At 42.7% G+C, this 18,561-nt stretch overlaps 1 protein-coding gene across 1 annotated transcript in view; it reads left to right on the forward strand.

Moving 5' to 3' along the window:
• nxn (nucleoredoxin) overlaps nt 1-18,561 on the forward strand; it is a 69,396-nt gene that overhangs the window by 48,443 nt on the left and 2,392 nt on the right. Inside the window, exons 2-7 of the mRNA XM_028045516.1 lie at nt 5,394-5,511; nt 9,379-9,512; nt 11,800-11,900; nt 12,020-12,126; nt 13,900-14,079; nt 14,886-15,010. Of these exons, the coding sequence (XP_027901317.1) occupies nt 5,394-5,511; nt 9,379-9,512; nt 11,800-11,900; nt 12,020-12,126; nt 13,900-14,079; nt 14,886-15,010 (765 nt within the window). The remainder of the gene's footprint in view (nt 1-5,393; nt 5,512-9,378; nt 9,513-11,799; nt 11,901-12,019; nt 12,127-13,899; nt 14,080-14,885; nt 15,011-18,561) is intronic.

Genomic DNA, 18,561 nt, shown 5'->3' on the forward strand with positions numbered 1-18,561 from the left:
TGGGTTTTCTTTATTTTCATGACTATTTATAAGGCAAGAAATCCCACTTATTAACCTGACAGGGCAGGTTGACCTATGGAGTGAAAACCATTTCAGGTGACGACCTCTTGAAGCTCATCAAGAAAATGCAGAGTGTGTGCAAAGCAGTAATCACAGCAAAAGGTTGTTACTTTGAAGAAACTAGAATATAAGGGCTATTTTCAGTTGTTTTACACTTTTTTGTTTAGTGCATATTTCCACATGTGTTATTCATAGTTTTGATGCCTTCAGTGTGAATCTACAATGTCAATAGTCATGAAAATAAAGGAAACTCATTGAATTAAAAGGTGTGTCCAAACCTTTGGTCTGTAATGTACTGTATGTATGTATGGATGGATGGATGGATGGATGGATGGATGGATGGATGGATGGATGTTTTTTTTTGTTGTTTTGTGTTTTCCCCAGTGTGCATTGGAAAATTGAAACGGTTTGGACAAATGTTCATCCGAAGTGCTTCTGTTTTTTAAGCGGACCGTTGTAGAGCTCCCTCTCAGTAAAATCTTCCAGCTGATGGGACGGGGTTATCTTTAGAAATGAAGAACTGGATGTCTCACTTACCGTCGTAGCTCAGTTTCTTCGTTTTTTGCACACCTGAAAATGTTCGTGCATTTTATCAAAATATATTCAGTTACTGTGTTCAAGATCCACTCGACAAAAAAAAGTCTTGTTTTCTGCACTTATGTAGAAAATGCTTTGCTCCCCCCCCTCCCCGAAATCTTATTTGAAAGACTGGTTGAGAAACCTTTATAGTTTTATTGTTGTTGTTGTTGTTTTTTGTTTTCTCTTCGTTAAGAACAGTCCAGAAAACATTGCCACTGCTTCTTTCTTGTCGGCCATGTTTGTTTACTCTGAACTCACGTTTTATCTCGTGAGGTTTTGCGTGATTTCCCGTCTGACATCTGAACGTTGGTGTGTCGGTTTAAGCCGTGCGGTTCACCAAACAGTAGAACCAAACCTGTTGTATCGATATTGTTTTAATCGTGGTGTCGGGTTTGAGGTTTTGAAAATCGTCCAACAATTTCACAATCTTGCCGTGTGAACCAGGCACTGGAGGCTTCTCACCTCTTTTGTTTCTCCTCTCACTTCGTCCTTAAACACGTCAGTGTTGCTGGAAATTGCGACGTTTTTGCTTTCCCTCGGTAACAACATCCACACTTGAAGAGTGTTGTCATTGCAACCTACTAATGCTTTTGAATTGCATTTTTGTGTTTCTGATCGGCAGATCGCCACCAATCGTAGCCATTCGAGCGCAGAACCCGTCAGGTTCCTACAACCTGACGGGTTCGATGGAAACGATGTTGAGGTGGAGTTCAAAGTTCAGAGAAAGTCGTCACCACGTGCTCACAGGAGGAGGGTTCGTCGGCTGTCACGGGCTTTTAGATGTGTACAGCAGGGAGGACTCTCGAACGAGCCAAAGCGACAGTCGGGTCAGACGAGACGGCTCGGTGTGAACCGGAGCGCAGCTGAGAGGTGGGAGGGTAAGGGTCTTTCTTTTGTAGCCATGAAGAGCTGCAGCAGCGTTTTGAAGTGGATACAGGCGCTTACTGAGAGCCTCGGGAGCAGAACGAGCGGAGGCGGGGGGGCAGCCTGGAGGAATGTAATCCGAAGCTAGCGGCAGGGGCCTGGCCAAGAAGGGAGTAACGGCAGCAAAGACGGTTGTTTCTCATCCGTCTGCAAGCTGACAAATGATAAAACGACTCAACGTTTCAGAGTTCAAACCAAGTGTTGACGCCGCCGATGCATCCGCTTGAGTTTCATTGCATTTTCTAAGGAAGCCGTAGCACAGGGCACGGCTTTATTACTCGAGGATCCATCAGAGAGGCGCACAGTCTCTGCCCTCTTTTGCTCTACTGTAAATCTTTACGGTCAGAGATCACAATACGCCTGCAGGCACTTCCAATGAAAAAGTCTCTGAAAAGACAAGTGCTTTTATTGAACATGTCAAAGGGGGGAGGGGATGGCCAGTCCCAACAGATAACTTTCCAGGCAGCCTATCAGTGGCTCACTTGATTAGTGCATTGAAGTTTGATTTATAAGATCTGCAACTGTGTTTAGTCTCCCATGAATCAACATCCTTATTGTATTCTTCACAATTTCCTGAGCATTGTTGGAGTTTCTAAACACTAATGACTTCCTAACCCGTCTAATGTTCTTTCTGTTTTCTTTTCCCCAAGGAGTCTAAAGGGTTATCAGCAATGTTCCTCATTTATAATGCTCAAAGATGAAAAGGACTTATCTGGTATGTGCTACCACAGTAGGATAGCTCTCATGTCCTCAGTTATAAAGGCTTTTGCTCTCCTTTGTAGTGACACTGTTGTTGCGAAGCAGCAATGGAAGCATCTGGCAGACGCCTCGGGCCGCGGCGGTTCAGTGAAAGTAGATCTGTGAGGAGAGGGAGCTCCACCATGGGTTGAGTTGGGGAGGGGGAGGAATCTTCACTTTGTTTTCCTCAACAAAGTGACAACCACTCTGGACCCACTGGTTACAGAACACGTTTGTTTTTTGTTTTGTTTTGTTTTTTTTGCTGGGCAGACTTGAGCCATTCCAGATCGATGACCGAGCCGAAGCTTGAAGGAGGTGGGTCTGTTTTAAAGTCTGTGGCCACGGAGCGTTGAGGGTTCACCGCCAGAGCTAACCTACTTTTTAAAAGTGGAGAAGCGTCAGGCACAAAAACTAGTGCCTGCAAAGACGCGTGAAACTGACGTGCAACATTTAAATGCGGATACGCTGGGAATTCACACCCCGGCAGGCGGTTAGTGGTCCCGTCAAGGGAACCTCTGAAGAGAATCACCATGATCTTTGATTATCGAGGATTGTAAACCTCAGTATCTCCACGCGCAGCGGCCCCACAGCGGGTATACGATGTTCTCAGCCGAGCGTGATCCCATTAGCGCTATGGGCATCGAGTGGAGAGCGACTCTAATGCTCGCACCTCTTGGAGAGTATGGATCTTGAGTATGGATTAGGAATTCCCTGGAGTTTCAACTGTCTGTGACCTCTTTGCCAAGGGTTATTGGCGTAGTTAAACCAGAGTGTTGTTATGTACTCAAGCCTGGTGCTCATCAGTCATTTCTGCAGTTTCACAAGGAAAATCAGAAGTACATTATTTCTCTTTTTTTTTTTATTCTGGACTAATTGGCTTCATGTGTTTTCTGACCGCTGGCCTCGCCAGGACAGTCTTTTGTTTTGGTTTTGCAATAATTGGTTATTTTGAAATATGTTAGAACCATATTTCTAAGTTTATGTTTTGAAATGCAATTTTCAGCCTCCTTGAGAGAACACAATGTTTCCCCAGCCACTTCTGTTATGCTAACTTTGTTGGCGGTTCACATAATTGACCTGTTTGTTTTTGAGGATTTCGGTTCTTTGGACGTGAAATCGGGAAGTCATTTTAATTAGCGGCTAATTTAGCCGCGTGTTTTTATAGTTATTCCAGATAGTTTGCCTGCTCAAGATTGTGCCCTTTTTTTGCATAGTAAGCTGAATAATAAAGGAATCATAACAACATAGATTGTACTGCATTTTATTTAGGAAAAATGTTGATTCCCTTAAGATATGTTGGCTTAGCTTTGATTAGCATAAAATTGAGACGCAAGAAAATCACTGCAGTGTTTATATTTGGGAGGTGGAGGAGATTTCAAATACTTAAGTGTGCTGTGTGTAATCTTCTCATAGTTTAAGTTTTATATATTTGATGGTTTTAGATTTCTTTGCTGCTTTTTACTGTTTACATTCAACTATTGTGCTTGCTAATATTCAAAGCACTACATTATCAATAAAATGATAGACCCAGATTTAGCAACTTTTTCTGAAGTTATTGCCATTGTGTCATTATTACTATACCATAATGATTAAGATAACAACATGTATCGTTCTTATCTTACTTTTGTCAAAAAGCAGCACATGCATTCCCTCTCTCCAGCAGTGTGTGTTACTTTCCTTCCTTATATTCAGTTCACTTCTCTCATGACTCTGTCGTGCCCCAGCTGTCAATTCTTATCTTAAATCTTCTCTGCGGTGCGTACAGGAGCAGAAACACGTTTATGACACAAATGTTCTTAACACCTCCTCATTAACGCTGAAGCAGTTAATCAAAAAAGGACTGAGGGCTGGTTTGACAGCATGATTTATGGAATTTTCTTCACTTTTTTATGTCTAGTAATCCATGCCCTTTTAAAGTTACTGTCTGTGCTAAATCACTTTTGAGATTCCTGAACACTCATTATGTGGAAGAGGAAGAGGTTAGGACTGCTGTACCAGACTTGTACTTTGAGCTGTATTACATATTTATATTACAGAAAGCAAACAGGGAAACTAACAAAATGGAAAACGTATATTCCATTTTGTCTTATTTCCAGACCTGGACTATGCTAAAGGACAAAGGGGTGATTGACAGCACTAAGACCCACCCCCTGGCTCTGATTGGCTGTGTCTAGATGGCACTGGGAGAAGGCAAACAGCTTGATTTCTTTTTTCACAGAATACCAGTCTCATACCATACGACATGACAGTTTCAATAAATGTAAACTTTTCACTTTTTCATAAAAGTAAAAGTCACATATTGCGTCTTTAACTATGTTATTTTAAAAGACATTCAAAAAGGGTGAAACTAATGTAAACCATTTCTTCTGTTTACATTTTTAAATCACGTGACTGAAATCCACAAGAAGCGTCGGCCTCTTGAAGCCGCCGCTTCAAGAGACATTTTGCTGTTTTGTTGTTTTTTTATTCCCAGTTTGAGTCTCTTGTCTGCGATGTGGAAAGTGAGCCTCCGAAAAGGTTTACCTCCTCTGTGATGCCAAGATCTGCACCGATTCCTGAACCCGTGTGGATAGTTCACGCTCATATTTCTGTCTCTACAGCGTCCTTACTGGCTTTACGAGGCCCTCTTGGCGTCATCGTGTCATATAGAAGGCATTACTGAACGCGACGCCCGCAGATGTTTTTTCAAGACGCACGAATCCCTCTAAGCTACGTTTGTGTGTCGAGCTGTCTTCGCGTTATGGCAGGGACGCCGTGAGCCCCGTTCGACTGACCCGTCCTTTCTTTCCCACCCTTTGTTATTAGCTCGCCCTCGGGGCTGCTTTTCTTCTCCCTCGGCCCCGTCCTCCTCCTTTAAACAACAGAGAGCATGGTTGTTCTCTAAAATACTTGTCATACTCTGGTGACATTTGTTTACACTCTGGTACTTCTGGTGAACACCCACCGAGCCAGGAGGTGTAATTTTAGCCCAGGTAAATTGTTTCCCATCTACCACTAAAATAAACCAAAGTCTGCTCCCTGGAGGTGTTTTCCGTCCACTTACTTTAAGCTCTCTTCTTATCTCCCTCCCACCCCCTCACCTTTCTCTGCAGATGAAACTATGGAACAAGTACAAAGTAACCAGCATCCCTTCGCTGGTGTTCGTGGATGCAGCGACAGGAAAGGTGGTGTGTCGAAACGGCCTGCTGGTGGTGAGAGACGACCCTAAAGGTGAGAACAATGACCTGCACGCGCACTGTGTTGTGACAGACATCTTCACACTTTTTTTTTTAATCTTCTTGACTCGAAGCTCTGACCTTATTTCACTTCTCTGAATGGTTTTGGAGATTGTGGTTAATTTTAACCATTCAGCCCTTCAGGAAACCACTGTTTATAAGGCCAACCGAACGCATAATGGGGTAAAAAGGACAGTAGAACATATAAATTTTCCATGTCATGGTTTTATTACCCTGAAATCTCGGTGGGAAGCATTAGTCATTCGCTCTGGCTTGTGGGTAACGCCCAGCATTTCTGTGGCTGCGTAGGAGACAATCTGGTGTTACAGTATGTCATTACACAAAAACTGTTATTGTATGCTGAGGGAATTAATGTTATGTTAAAAAAAAAAAACACAACCAAATAAATCGTTCAAAATGGACAATTTATGGCGAATTATACTTAAGAGTTTATATACGCAATGTAGTTGTAATGCGTAATCCAGTTTCACCTCCGAAGTTGTAACTGTATTCACCGTGTCAGTGTCAGAAACAGTTGAGTTAAGTATGTTTGTAGCAAACATTTCCTTTCTGGATTAATAATTTCTGCTCTTTTTGGCCCAAAATAGTAATAAAGTGTGTTGAAGCACAAAGTCTGAATGTATAAGTGAGGTTATGATGTCAGAAAATGATTTCAAGAATGAATATTGGTGCAAATATTTTACCTGGAATACAAAGACAAATTTATTACAATGCAGCCAAAGTAGGCTCAGATCCCTGAGGATTAAGAGAAGCTACTGTCTCACAAATGGCAAACATGGCGCCGTTCATCAACACTAAAACTTGCTTCTACGCCTGAACGCCAGATGTGTGTCTCCCAGCACAGCACAGACTCTCCAGTCGGCAACCACTGAAAGGACGGAAAATCATTCTGGAAAATATGATGGAAGTTGTGTTGCAGCTCTGGGGTGACATAAGACTTTAAAATTCATTTTCTGGGATTTTTTTTGTCTCGTTTTCTAATAACCTTCGGTATGGCTTTTATGGCACATGGAACGTTTTTTTTTGTTTTCTTTTTACTAATTTCCTGAAAATGCCAGGAATAAAACCAACTGTAAGGAAAGTGAATAAGAATTAGCGTTCCCACCATTTAAACAGGCTTAGCAATTAAATTAAATTCAAATTCAGTTCAAAAATACTTTATTGATCCCAAAAGGAAATTAAGTGTTGTAACTCTTGTCAACTCATTTTCCCTTAGAAGTAGTCAAATATTGAAGTACAATTATTCAAAAATAATAAACTTTTAGCTTGTAAGTGCAAAATAGATATGGACAAAATGTAATAATGTCAATATTACGTGCATGCATGCTAATAGTGCTGTAATAACAATACGAGTAAAAACCCTGTACTTGTATAAGCTCTAGAGTTATAACTTTTCCTCCTTGTATGAGTTGATGCAACTATAATTTTAGTTCTTTAATTCTGTGATTCTTACAGTGTGACCATTTCACAGCGACTTGTCTGGAAAAACCTGTAATCCATGCACTTTGAAATGAAGTTGGATAATTGAGGCTGCATTTATTTCGTCCTCTGCGGCTGAAGAAATCAAAAATCTTCCAAAGCCCCTCATCTCTGTCTCATGTGGGGGTTCAGGGGGAAGAAAACATGTTGTTGGTGATGGCAGGAAAACGGAAAAGACGAGGGAACAAGAGTATCTCGGGATTTTTATTAAACCCTCCTCAGAGAAAAGATGGATCTCTGCAAATGAGGATTTGTCAGTGAGTGAAATCTTTGACTTTTCTGTCATTTCATCGATTTAATCAGGTGTGACAAATCGATTCCTCTCCTGCGGTCCTATGTTTTGGTGTTTGGATTGGAAAAGGGCAGTAAAAGTGTTTTTTTTGTTTTTTTCTGCACACTGAAACTGGGAGGGGTGTGTGAGAAAGGACCCTCAGCAATGTTCCCTCTGCCTTTCACTCTCTGTGAAAAGGCCAGACTTGAGTGGCTGCAGATTGGCCTGCAGCGTAAAGATGGAGTGCACGTTTACAATCAGGACAACAATGAAGGGGAACGCCAGTGCAGCGCAGACGTGTCCTTCCTGCCTAATGAAGCACTAGACAACCGCGCTCACATAAAGAGGCTATTATGATCAGCCATACAGGATTTTATTTATTATTACCCCTCGGACCCCCACCATTTTTTTTTCTTTTCTTTTTTTTTATTCGGCTGTACCAAATACATCTCCGGAGCAGGACAATGAGAGCATGCTGAAAAGGAAATGGAAAAGTGTCAAAAAGAGCTGGAGGGCAGAATTACAGGCAGCAATGATTTGCTTGAGAGGCTTGGCTTTTCATGTTCATTAAAACCGTTTTTTATATGCGTGTGTGTGTTTCAAAAAGTAGATATCACACAAAAATATTTTTTTTGCAGATTGGTGTCTGAAATCAGACAGTTTGCTGCTTTTTTTTTTTTTTTGTTAAACTTTATTTCTGGTCATTCTGGATGCACATCAAGTTAGCACCCAGGTTTTCGTGTGCCGAGTCATAATCATGGATGTATACAGTAGATAAAGATTTGCACAAACCCGTTCAAGATTTACAATTTTAGTCAAACAAAACTAAAAACACTCTACAAACAGTTTTCAACAACTTTTATTGGTCATTAGAGCTAATAGTTAGCATTAACAGAGCCTGCTGTTGTCAGGATGCTAACAGGAGTTTGTAGTGGCTATTTTAGTCAAACAAAACTAAGAACAAAAGATGGTGACCTTTATCAAACCAGTTTTCAGCATTTTTTTCTTTGCCATTAGTGCATTTCAGGCTAACTTTTAGCACTGTGAGCCTGCTGTCGTTGGCATGCTACCAGCAGTTTGTAGTTGCTTTCTGAACGAGCTTCCAAACAAATAATGAACCGACAGTCTCTGCTCCACCTGCCTGCTGTTAAACACTTAGGGAATTAAGCATATCTTTTGTCAAACAAGACTAAAAGTAAAGACAGTAGGGCGTGCCGTGGTGGCGTAGGGGATAGCGCAACCCATGCTTGGAGGCCTTGAGTCCTCAATGCGGCCGTCGCGGGTTCAACTCCCAGACCCGGCGACATCTGCCGCATGTCTTCCCTCCTCTCCTTCCCCCCGTTTCCTGTCAGCCTACTTTCAAAAAATAAGGGACACTAGAGCCCACAAAAATACCCCCAGGTGGGGTACAAAAAAAAATACATAAAAGTAAAGACGGTGACCTTTCTTCAAACTGTTTCCAACCGCTTTTATTACCTATGAGTGCTATCGGCGCTAATAGTTAGCACGCCAACAGCAGTTTGTCGTTCGGTTATGGACAAGCTTCCACACAAATGATGAATCTGCGATCTCCGGTCCACCTGCCTGCTGTGAAGAATTTTGGATTTTCTAATTTAGTCAAACCAGACTAAAAGTGAAGATCGGTGACCTTTCTTCAAAGCGCTTTCAACGACTTTGATTAGCTATGAGTGCTGTTGGTGCTAATAGTTGGCACCGTGAGCCTGCTGTTGTTAGCATGCTGTTTGTAGTGTCGTTATGGACAAGCTTCCTGGCAAATAATGAACCAGCGATCTCTGTTCCACCTGCCTGCTGTTAAACATTTAGGGGACTTTACTGTTTTCATCAAACAAAACAAAAAAAAACACAAAAAAAGATGGTGACCTTTCTGTTTTCAACTACTTTTATTAGCTAATGATTAGCACTGTGAGCTTGCTGTTGTTGGGATGCCAGCAGCATTTTGTAGTCGAATTGTGGACAAGCTTCCCAACAAATAATGAACCAATTATCTCTGTTCCACCTGGACATTTATACCTTCAGCTGTGAATTTAGCAGTAATCTCTTCCCATGTTTCCCCTCCACCCTTCCTCTCAGGTCTGGAGTTCCCCTGGGGGCCGAAGCCCTTCGCAGAGGTGGTGGCGGGGCCTCTGCTCCGGAACAACAGGCAGACGGCAGACAGCAGCTGTCTGGAGGGACACTATGTGGGAGTGTATTTCTCAGCACACTGGGTGAGTGAAGGGAGAGAAGACAAAGAGGAGCCTGTTTTTTTGTGTTGTTTTTTGTGTTTTTTTTACTTTCCAGACTTCTGAATTCTTAAAAACTGACAGCAGTTCAGAGCAGGAAGAGGCGACTCCGCTGTTTGTCTGTTTACATTAGAAGTAGTCGGCCATCTTTGAGCCCTTTCTCCATCTCTGGACCCGTCACCACACCTCAGTGGGCTGCAGGCATTTGTCCGTCTGCGCGCCGGACCTGCCTATAGCCGGCCGAGGGTTCACAACTGGGCGATGAGACGCAGCAACGTCGGGTCTCCCAACTCAAGTCAGCAGAGCCGCAGCCTGTTCAGAGCGGTGACGCCCCAATGCAAGCACATTAAAAACTGGAACAGAGCAGAGTCACAAAAATGCCATGAGAGCAGCACATTTCCACACCACATTTCTACCCAGTCGTTTGATGAAACCAGGAACACCAGCACCTCAGTATGGAGCTTTCTTTGCTGTGGTTTTCTCCTCCTTTTTGTTCTTTGTTGTTTTTGGAGAAATTTCTAGATTCCCTATCCCACGCTCTAAACATGTGTCTGTCTGTCCGTTCGTCTGTCCGTCAATCCATCATTTTGTCTAGATGTCCATTTAACTTTCTGCCCTTTTGTCCACACATGCAGCCGTCCATTCATGCTTGCTTATAAATGTTTGTATTTTTGTCCATCCCTCTATGCATTTGTCCATCCAGTCATTGTTTTGTTCATCCGTAGTTTTGTCCGTCTCTGTCCTTTTGTCTATCCATCCATTGAGTCCGTCTCTGTGCGGGTTCTTTAGTTTTTTGTGTCCATCGATCCATTGAAGCTCCAACCCCTTCATTAAAAAAAAAAAACCTGACAAGGATGCATTTATTAAGATAAGACATGACCATATTCAGTGATTTATACTTTTTAAAAATTATTTACTAACTTTCTATTTATTTATCTCTGTTTATACGATTAATTTTTTTCCATGTATATGTGACAAAATCACACTAAAACTAAAGAGTATCTCCTGTGGTTGATGCTTTTAGATTTTCAACTTCTAAGTTGTCAAAGGGTCCCTTTCTGGGCCCCCAAATACGAATTAACTGGAACTGTTTCCATCAACGTTGGCGTTATTGCGCCAGATGGACGATGGAAACACATTTTTCTGAATAAGTTCTGACGTAGCTTCTTTCTTTCATGCGACATTTAATTAAAAAAAAAAAACACTCGGTGGAAACGGATCAACTGTCGGTGTGTTAAGAAAAGTTTTAGCTTTATGTTCAGAAAAGAGCGGCAAACGGAGCCTGGGAACGGCGGGGAATCTAGGCCGCTCTGTTTTCCCTCCTGACTCTCTGATGTCATCCTAATGCCAGCCATACCAGCGCTCCCTCCTCCTGGTTGGACTGGGATCTGCTGTGTGTGCACACACACACACACAGCAGAGCAAACATTTTCCTGATCTGCAGTAATGCATCAGGATTAGGAGCTGGCGTGTGTGTTTGGGGGAAAAAAAAAAAAAGCTGGATACAGAACTGGAGATAATTACCAGTTTGTTGGGAAGGTGTTTGGTGACAAACGTGTGAGAGTCATCCAGCGACGTAAGAAACCGCTTCGGCTCGGTTTTCTTTTAAAGGTTCTTAGAAAAATGGGAAAGTATGACATTTTCTTTTAATATTTTCCGGATTGAGATAACTATGTTAACAAAACAGTGGTTTCGGGGAAAAAACTTTTTTTCTTTCCCCAGACTATGATTTACAAGAATCAGACTTGTCCTAATTTACAATTCATTCAGATTCTGGAAAGTTTCCAATTATTTGGAACCCCCCACCCCCCCAAAAAAACAAACAAATATATATATTCATCTATCCATCTATCATCTATCTGTCTATCCATCTATCTAAAAAGTGTGTCTTATGATGCAGGAGTTTAGGGGTCTTTGCAAGTTAGCATGAAGCCACTTAATAAAAAGAAAGATTCCCAAGGAAAAAATAGTTTGCTATAGGACAGAAAATGTTAGAAAAAGGAGACAAATTCCCCCAAAAATCTAAGCTGTGAAAACAATTGATCAAATCCACTTTTAAGATCAGATCCTTACCAATTCATGCCTCGTGTCACACCTAGACCCTTCGAAAGCAAGTAGTCTTAAGAAAATGTTCAAATCTCGTTCATTATTTCAAAGGTTTTTACTTTTTTTTACTGTCTCTTTAGATCCTCTCCAGTGGAAACAATTTAAAGTTTTTTTTGGGGTGCTCTTTTGGCTCCGGTGAAATGAAATGCTCCCGTGTGTCTCTTAGTGTCCGCCGTGTCGCAGCCTGACCCGAGTCCTGGTGGAGTCCTACCGAGTCGTCAAAGAGTCGGGTCACAAGTTTGAGATCGTCTTCGTCAGCGCCGACAGGTGAGCGTCGCTGCCGATTCATTCGTCTCGTCGAGCGTCACATCTGCGTCCGTCTTCTCAAACGAGCACAGGAGTAAAAAAGCAGAGCTTCGTCTGAATGTTGTCCGTTTCCACTTTAGGTCAGAAGAGTCTTTTAAGCAGTATTTCAGCGAGATGCCGTGGCTGGCCGTCCCGTACTCGGACGAGGCGCGGAGATCTCGACTCAACAGGCTGTACGGGATACAAGGTATTTTAATTTTGCATCTACAAATTTCAAATAGAAGTAGGGAAAAGAGATACAAGTTTTCTATTAATCTGTTATTCTAAAGTTGATTGATTTTTACAGATTCACTAAGCATTTATTTATAAGCGGCCATATTTTTAAAAGCTGAGTTTTCTCTTGTATCAAGAGGGTCAACCGTGTTTCCATAACTTGAAAGGCTCGATTTTTTTCATAATATGTAAACTTAATAAAAGCACATAATTCAGTTTTTTTTACCCCTCCAGGGGGTCTTTTGTGGGCTCTAGTGTCCCTTATATGAAAGTAGGCTGACAGGAAGGGGGAAGAAGAGGGGGGAAGACATGCGGCAAATGTCACCGGGTCCGGGAGTCGAAAACCGCGCCGGCCGCGTCGAGGACTCAAGGCCTCCAAATATGGGTCGCGCTAACCACTACGCCACCACGGCACGCCCCCATAATTCAGTTTTAATGTTTTATTCCGTCAGCTGTAGTAAAAACTGACGATTAACAGAAAATTGTGGTTTTCTCACGTTATTAAACTTGTTTGTAAAATCTAACAAAAGAGGAGCCTATTGGGTTGCTGAATGGAAAACAGAAGATGAAAATGGTCAAATATGTGAATCACTTAATTCCACATGAACAGAGAGCTGTTCATACAGAAGCAGACTCCTCTATGAAGTAGTCTGCTTGAATCTTAAAACATGAGGTGAAATAACTCACGACAGCCTTCAAAATCCACCGTGCTTTTTATCATCATGTTTTGCAACATGTTTTTCATCATGTTGCAATTTTTCTCGCCTTCCCCCTCTGCTTGGATGGAGTGGTTTAAAAAAAAAAAACACAGAAATTTTGAGATTCATCTCAGAAATCATCTAGAAAAGATCATAGAGATTTCAAAGTTTCAAACATTGCTTATTTTCACTATTTTGTTTTACCTCAAAATTTCGCATCCAGCACCAGACTCTGTTTGGATGATGACCGGTGGTGGCCTCTGCTGGACGGAAGACAAACTACAACACTCAAAGCCAGTCCAAGCGGACGTTATCAGTTAATCGATTGGAACTGATTTTCAATCTAATAAACTTACGATCGACAATTAATCACAAGTCGTCTGCATTCCTAGAAGCTGATTTATAACACCTGCCATGCCGGGTTATATCAGAGAGCTGACAGCTCACTGCGACCAGCACGGATTCGCCCTGAGGAATGTGGACCGGTTATCGAGTTAACCGTCTCTCTGACCGCAGAAGTGAAGCGTCTCTCCTTCGCTTTTCCCCCAATTGCCTCGTCTGTGCTGTGGAGGATGATGTGAGCTGGAGCTGGCTCTGTCCTGTGAAGAATGTCAGGAATGCCCAGAGGACGAGTCAACAGCCCCCCCCCCCCAAATCCAGATTAAACTCCTGCACTCCACGATTGCCTCCTTTTCTGCAAACCTCAGTCCACATGTGCAGCTCCCTGACTCATGAACCGTTTGCTGTCTAACGGCGCCCGTTTCTGATAAGAAACAGACACTCTTTTCTTTTTTTTGAAAAGTAAGGGGAATGTGTTTGTAACAAGTTAAAGCAAACGTACTTTCCAATAAAATCTATTAAAAGGGGGGAAGAAAAATCTTCACGAAGCAAAGAGAACCTCAGCGGGAGAGTGAGGCAGGGAGGGGGAAGCGTCCCGCTCCACGGAGCGATAATTGACGGAAATGACCCGCGCTCTTGCCCGTTTCCTTCCCCTCCTCTGTTGGTCTGCCTCTTATGTCACCCTCTTTCCGCCCTGCCCTCCCTTCCAGGTATTCCCACGCTGATCCTGCTGGACGCCGAGGGCCGTGTGATCACGCGACAGGGCCGCGTGGAGGTGCTGAACGACCCGGAGTGCCGGCTCTTCCCGTGGCACCCGCGGCCCGTGCTGGAGCTGAGCGAGGCCAACGCCGTGCAGCTCCACGAGGGGCCCTGCCTCGTCCTGTTTGTGGGTGAGCTGACCGGGTGTCTGGAGCGAAACACGAAGAAGGGCGTTAAATGTGAAGCGGAAAGTTGGTCGATTTTATGCATTTAAAAGAAAAAAAAAGCTGAGTTCTCTCTTGTACCAAGAGGGTCAACCGTCTTTTCATAACCCATTTTGTATCTTCTACGGATATAAAATGGGTTTCTGTCTTGATTTCAGAGTTATTTGAGACACAATATCACGCATAATTTTTTATTCCGATAAGAATCAAGCTGCACTACTTTGTGTTGGTTTGTTGCAGACAATCTAAAAAAAGTATTCAAGTTGTGTGAATAAGTGTATAGTGTGGGAAATTCTTCCAGAGTGTAAAAAAAAAAACCTTTCTCTTCTGCTTGAAATCCTTAAAAAGTGCTTGAACGTTTGAAAAGTGCTTCACTTCTGATTCAGACTGCACAGTTTTGTAATAAAGTTCAAGCTAGCGTTGATGAAAAGCTCAAATTCGGGGGGAAAAATGCAAGTTGGAATCAGCTATTTACACTTGTTGCTGGAATAGTTTGAATATTTATTTAGAAAATGCTTGAAAAGTGTACAAACCAAGTTTCTGTATTGGCTTAGTAGATTTTCTTTTAATCTGTATGGAAAACAAATTTGATGACTTCTTATCAAACTGAGGAAAGAAAAGAATGATGCACAATGATGACTCTTGAATTTGTTTCAGTCTTCTATCCTCTTCGGTAGCTTCTGCTTTGTAGCCTCTGTTTCCTTTCCCTCTTTTAAACAGGCGTTTCTTTCTGTGTCAAGCTTTTGACTGTGACTCTGTGCGACCTTATTCAGACGCTGAAGAGGAAGGTGAACTGGAGCCAGCCAAGGAGTTGATTCAGCCAATAGCAGAGAAGCTCATGGCCAAATATAAAGCCAAGGAGGAAGAGACGCCGCTGCTGTTCTTTGTTGCCGGAGAGGTGAGAGGAAGCGCACAAAACGGGACGCTAAAATCGATTTTAAAGTGAACGAGCACCTCTGACTAATTTTGAAAGATTCTAGCAAAGTGGGCAGAGCCAAGAAACTTGGCGTGTAGCCAGGTGAGCAGAGGCTGTAAGGGGGTAAGCAGGCTGTGGTCAGGATGAAAATGTTTTAGCGTCTTTCTAATTCTAGATCAGGTTGTAGAATCACCCCTGCTCTCCTCTCCATCATGTTGTGTCTCGACCTTTCCGGAGCAATTTAAGCTAGCAGCAGCAGACTTAATCACCATGTAAGTCGGCCTCCCATATCGCCTGTCGCCCTGTTTGCGTTTTTCATTGCGTTCGTCGTCTGAGTGCCTCCGTCTTTATTAGACCCAACACAAAGAGACATTGTCTCTCCGAAGCTTGCGATAATTCACAAGCTTCAGAACTTCTATATGCACAGAGTTTGTTTCCATGAAGGCGTATATTTTTACATTCGTCCCCCCGCCTGTAGCTGAGCTGGGGATAAAAACCACCAGGTTAGATTTGCAGATTGGGTTCACAGTCGGATATCGGTCCTCGCTCCAAACTTTGAGCGGAGCTTCCGGCGCTGTGGGCCCACAGTCCTTCACTCAGGCCTGGGATCGCCCGGGTCGTCGCCAGGTCGTTTGCCAAGCTGCTGGGAATCGATCTCAATAAGAAGGCATTATGGTGGCAGTTCTTCAGAGAAGAGGCCAGGCAGAAGCAAACGATCCAGAACATTTTTTTTTACTAGTGCTGTCAACCGATTTAAAATAATCAGACTGATCACCTTTTAGCTCTGTGATTAATAATGATTAATAACTATGCTTAACTTTTTAAGCTTGAAATTGTGGTTCTCATAGGAATGGTTCCCTGGGAAGGCGCCGTATCTGATTGTTTTGGGTTTTTTTAGTTTGTTTAGTTTGTTTAGTTTTTTTTCGCACCAAAAAGCAGGTAATGTAGTCTACCAGTACTAAACAGCATCTAAGGAAAGCTTACTCCACTACAAATGCATACATGGGGGCGTGCCGTGGTGGCGTAGTGGTTAGCGCCACCCATTTTTGGAGGCCTTGAGTCCTCGACGCGGCCGTCGCGGGTTCGACTCCCGGACCCGGCGACATTTGCCGCGTGTCTTCCCTCCTCTCCTTCCCCATTTCCTGTCAGCCTACTTTCAAAAAATAAGGGACACTAGAGCCCACAAAAATACCCCCTGGCGGGCTACAAAAAACCCCCCAAAAAGCAAATGCATACATGTAGTGGCAAACTTGTCTAAGGGACAATTGACAGATAAGAATTTAAGAATTATTTTCTACTTCATGAGTGTGTCACCCCTTTCTGACGCCACCCTGGGCAATTGCCTATATCAAAAACTGAATGAAATTCTTTAATAAAGTTCATTTCAGGGTCTGTATTGCATTTAAATCAAAAACTATATCAACAAAATAAGCATTGCTTTAAGTTCAAAACCCTTTTTTTGCTGCCAAATTGTTGCATAAACAGACATATGAGCTCCATGACAAAGATTTTTAGTGTTCTTAATCTGTGAGGTTATTCGAGCTCAGTTCACATCTTTGAAAAAATCCATCTTTAGAAATATGGACACCGACATTAGCGTCAGTGCTGCTGCTACATGTTTAGCTGTGAGGTGCTATTTTAGCTTTTGGGAGGCTAACTCATTTTAGCACAACTTGTATACAACAATGTCCAACCATATAATTTTTTGAAGCAAGATTTAACCCCAGGGGGCCAAGAGGAGCAGCTTTATCCTCCATTGCGGTTGTATGCGGATGTCGCTTGTGTGTCAGATTTGCGGATGTACCAGAAACGCATTAACGGAAAGGTTCTGGCTGGAACTTGTACATTAAAAACAAATTGAATAATCGTGCTAAAAATTGTAACGCATTACAACCTAAATGAATGTGTTAAACTCCTGACCGTACAAAAACAACCACACACAAATTTTCTTAGTTTTTGTCGTAAGTTTATGAATTGTGACCATAACAGATGGCTGCCGTTGTCTGCATTTGCATGTTGCAGGCGATGATGATGTCGGACATCACAGTACATTGTGCAGCTAAATTTAATTTAGGCTTTAATGTGTCATTTGTGAGTTGTAAAAGACCAAAGTCTGTCTCTCGGGACATTAGAGTGTTGTAAAAGACAGATGTTTGAGTCGTCAGCTGAGGTTTCATCGCGTGGCAGTCATGTGTGAAACATCGCGGTTCATCAGTGATCCGAATATTTCTGCTGCGGTCCTCCACGGCCAAACGCATGCTGAGTCACATCACAGCTGTGAGTGTGGTCGGCCCTTTGTCTCTTCAAAAAAAAAAAGTCTCTTTTAGCTTTCGAGCTGCGCAGACCGAGCAGACAAGGTAGCCAAACAAAAGAATAGATCCTCGACTTCCTATGGAGGAAATCGCCTGACGTGAAGATTAGATCCCCTCGGATCAGAGAGACCGGAGGGGCCGCAGTGACAGATTGCGGTTCCTTCACGCTGCTTGCCTCGCATGATCCGTCATCCATGCTCCATGTGGCTGTAAGAGAGCCTGAAAGGGAAGTAAAGCTACTTGTAGCGGCGAGGATCTCGCAGTATTTCACCGGGGGGGAAACGTTGCCGGTCTTCGGTGACGGCTTCCATATGCGAGGATTAAGTGTTCACCGTTTTTGAATGGAGCCGGTTTTTATTGCCAGTCACCAGAGGAAGAAACCACACAGCTGCTCTTTTGTTTGTAGTTTTACAAAGCAGAAGGTCACCAGCTTTGCTTGGCCTTTTTAGGTAGCGGCACAGCAAATATATTCAGTGAAAAGTCTCTGAGCTTGATTGCTTGCTTTGATCACGTTTAGCTGGGATAGCGGAGGATTCTCTGATAACAGAACATCAGAGAGCGGAAGGGCTTGCGGAAGGTTGGAGTGAGTGTTAAACGCAGCAGGAAGTACATCTGAAGTCGGCTTCCTGAAGAGAAAGTCAATAATAAACTCAAAAATGGCACATAAATCAGAAACCTTAGCTGGAACCACACAGGAAAGGCTTCTGTCACTAGATTAGCTCTTTGCTGCAGTGCCACCTTCTGGTCTCTTCCTGTAACTTCAAATTTAATCTTTCCCATATGAAAGTGATTTTTTTTTATGAGTCTACCTTTGAGCCAACAAGTTAAGGTGAGGGGAATTCAGGTCAGGAAACATCCATCAACAGTGTAACTGAACTCTTGGCCAGGTAGGCAACTCTGATTATTAAAGGTGCACTATGTAACTTTTATATATATTAAAAAAAGGTTTTTTACAAATTTGTTAAAACTATTACCATGTCGTGATAGCTTGTTATGAGACAGATGATCTGTGAAAAGACAGATTCTGATCTCCACGCTACTATTGCCGCCTGAAGAAATGCACCAACCAAAAACAACCAATCAGAGCCAAGAGAAAGGTCTTAGCGCTGTCAATCAACCTCATGCACTTTAGGGTTGTATTTGAAATGTAATCAATTACAAATTTATTGATGGAACTTGACTTAATGTCGTGTTTTGATTGTTGATTCTATGTTGCATTGT

This window comes from Xiphophorus couchianus, chromosome 18, assembly GCF_001444195.1.
Source record: "Xiphophorus couchianus chromosome 18, X_couchianus-1.0, whole genome shotgun sequence".
Lineage (NCBI taxonomy): Eukaryota > Metazoa > Chordata > Actinopteri > Cyprinodontiformes > Poeciliidae > Xiphophorus > Xiphophorus couchianus.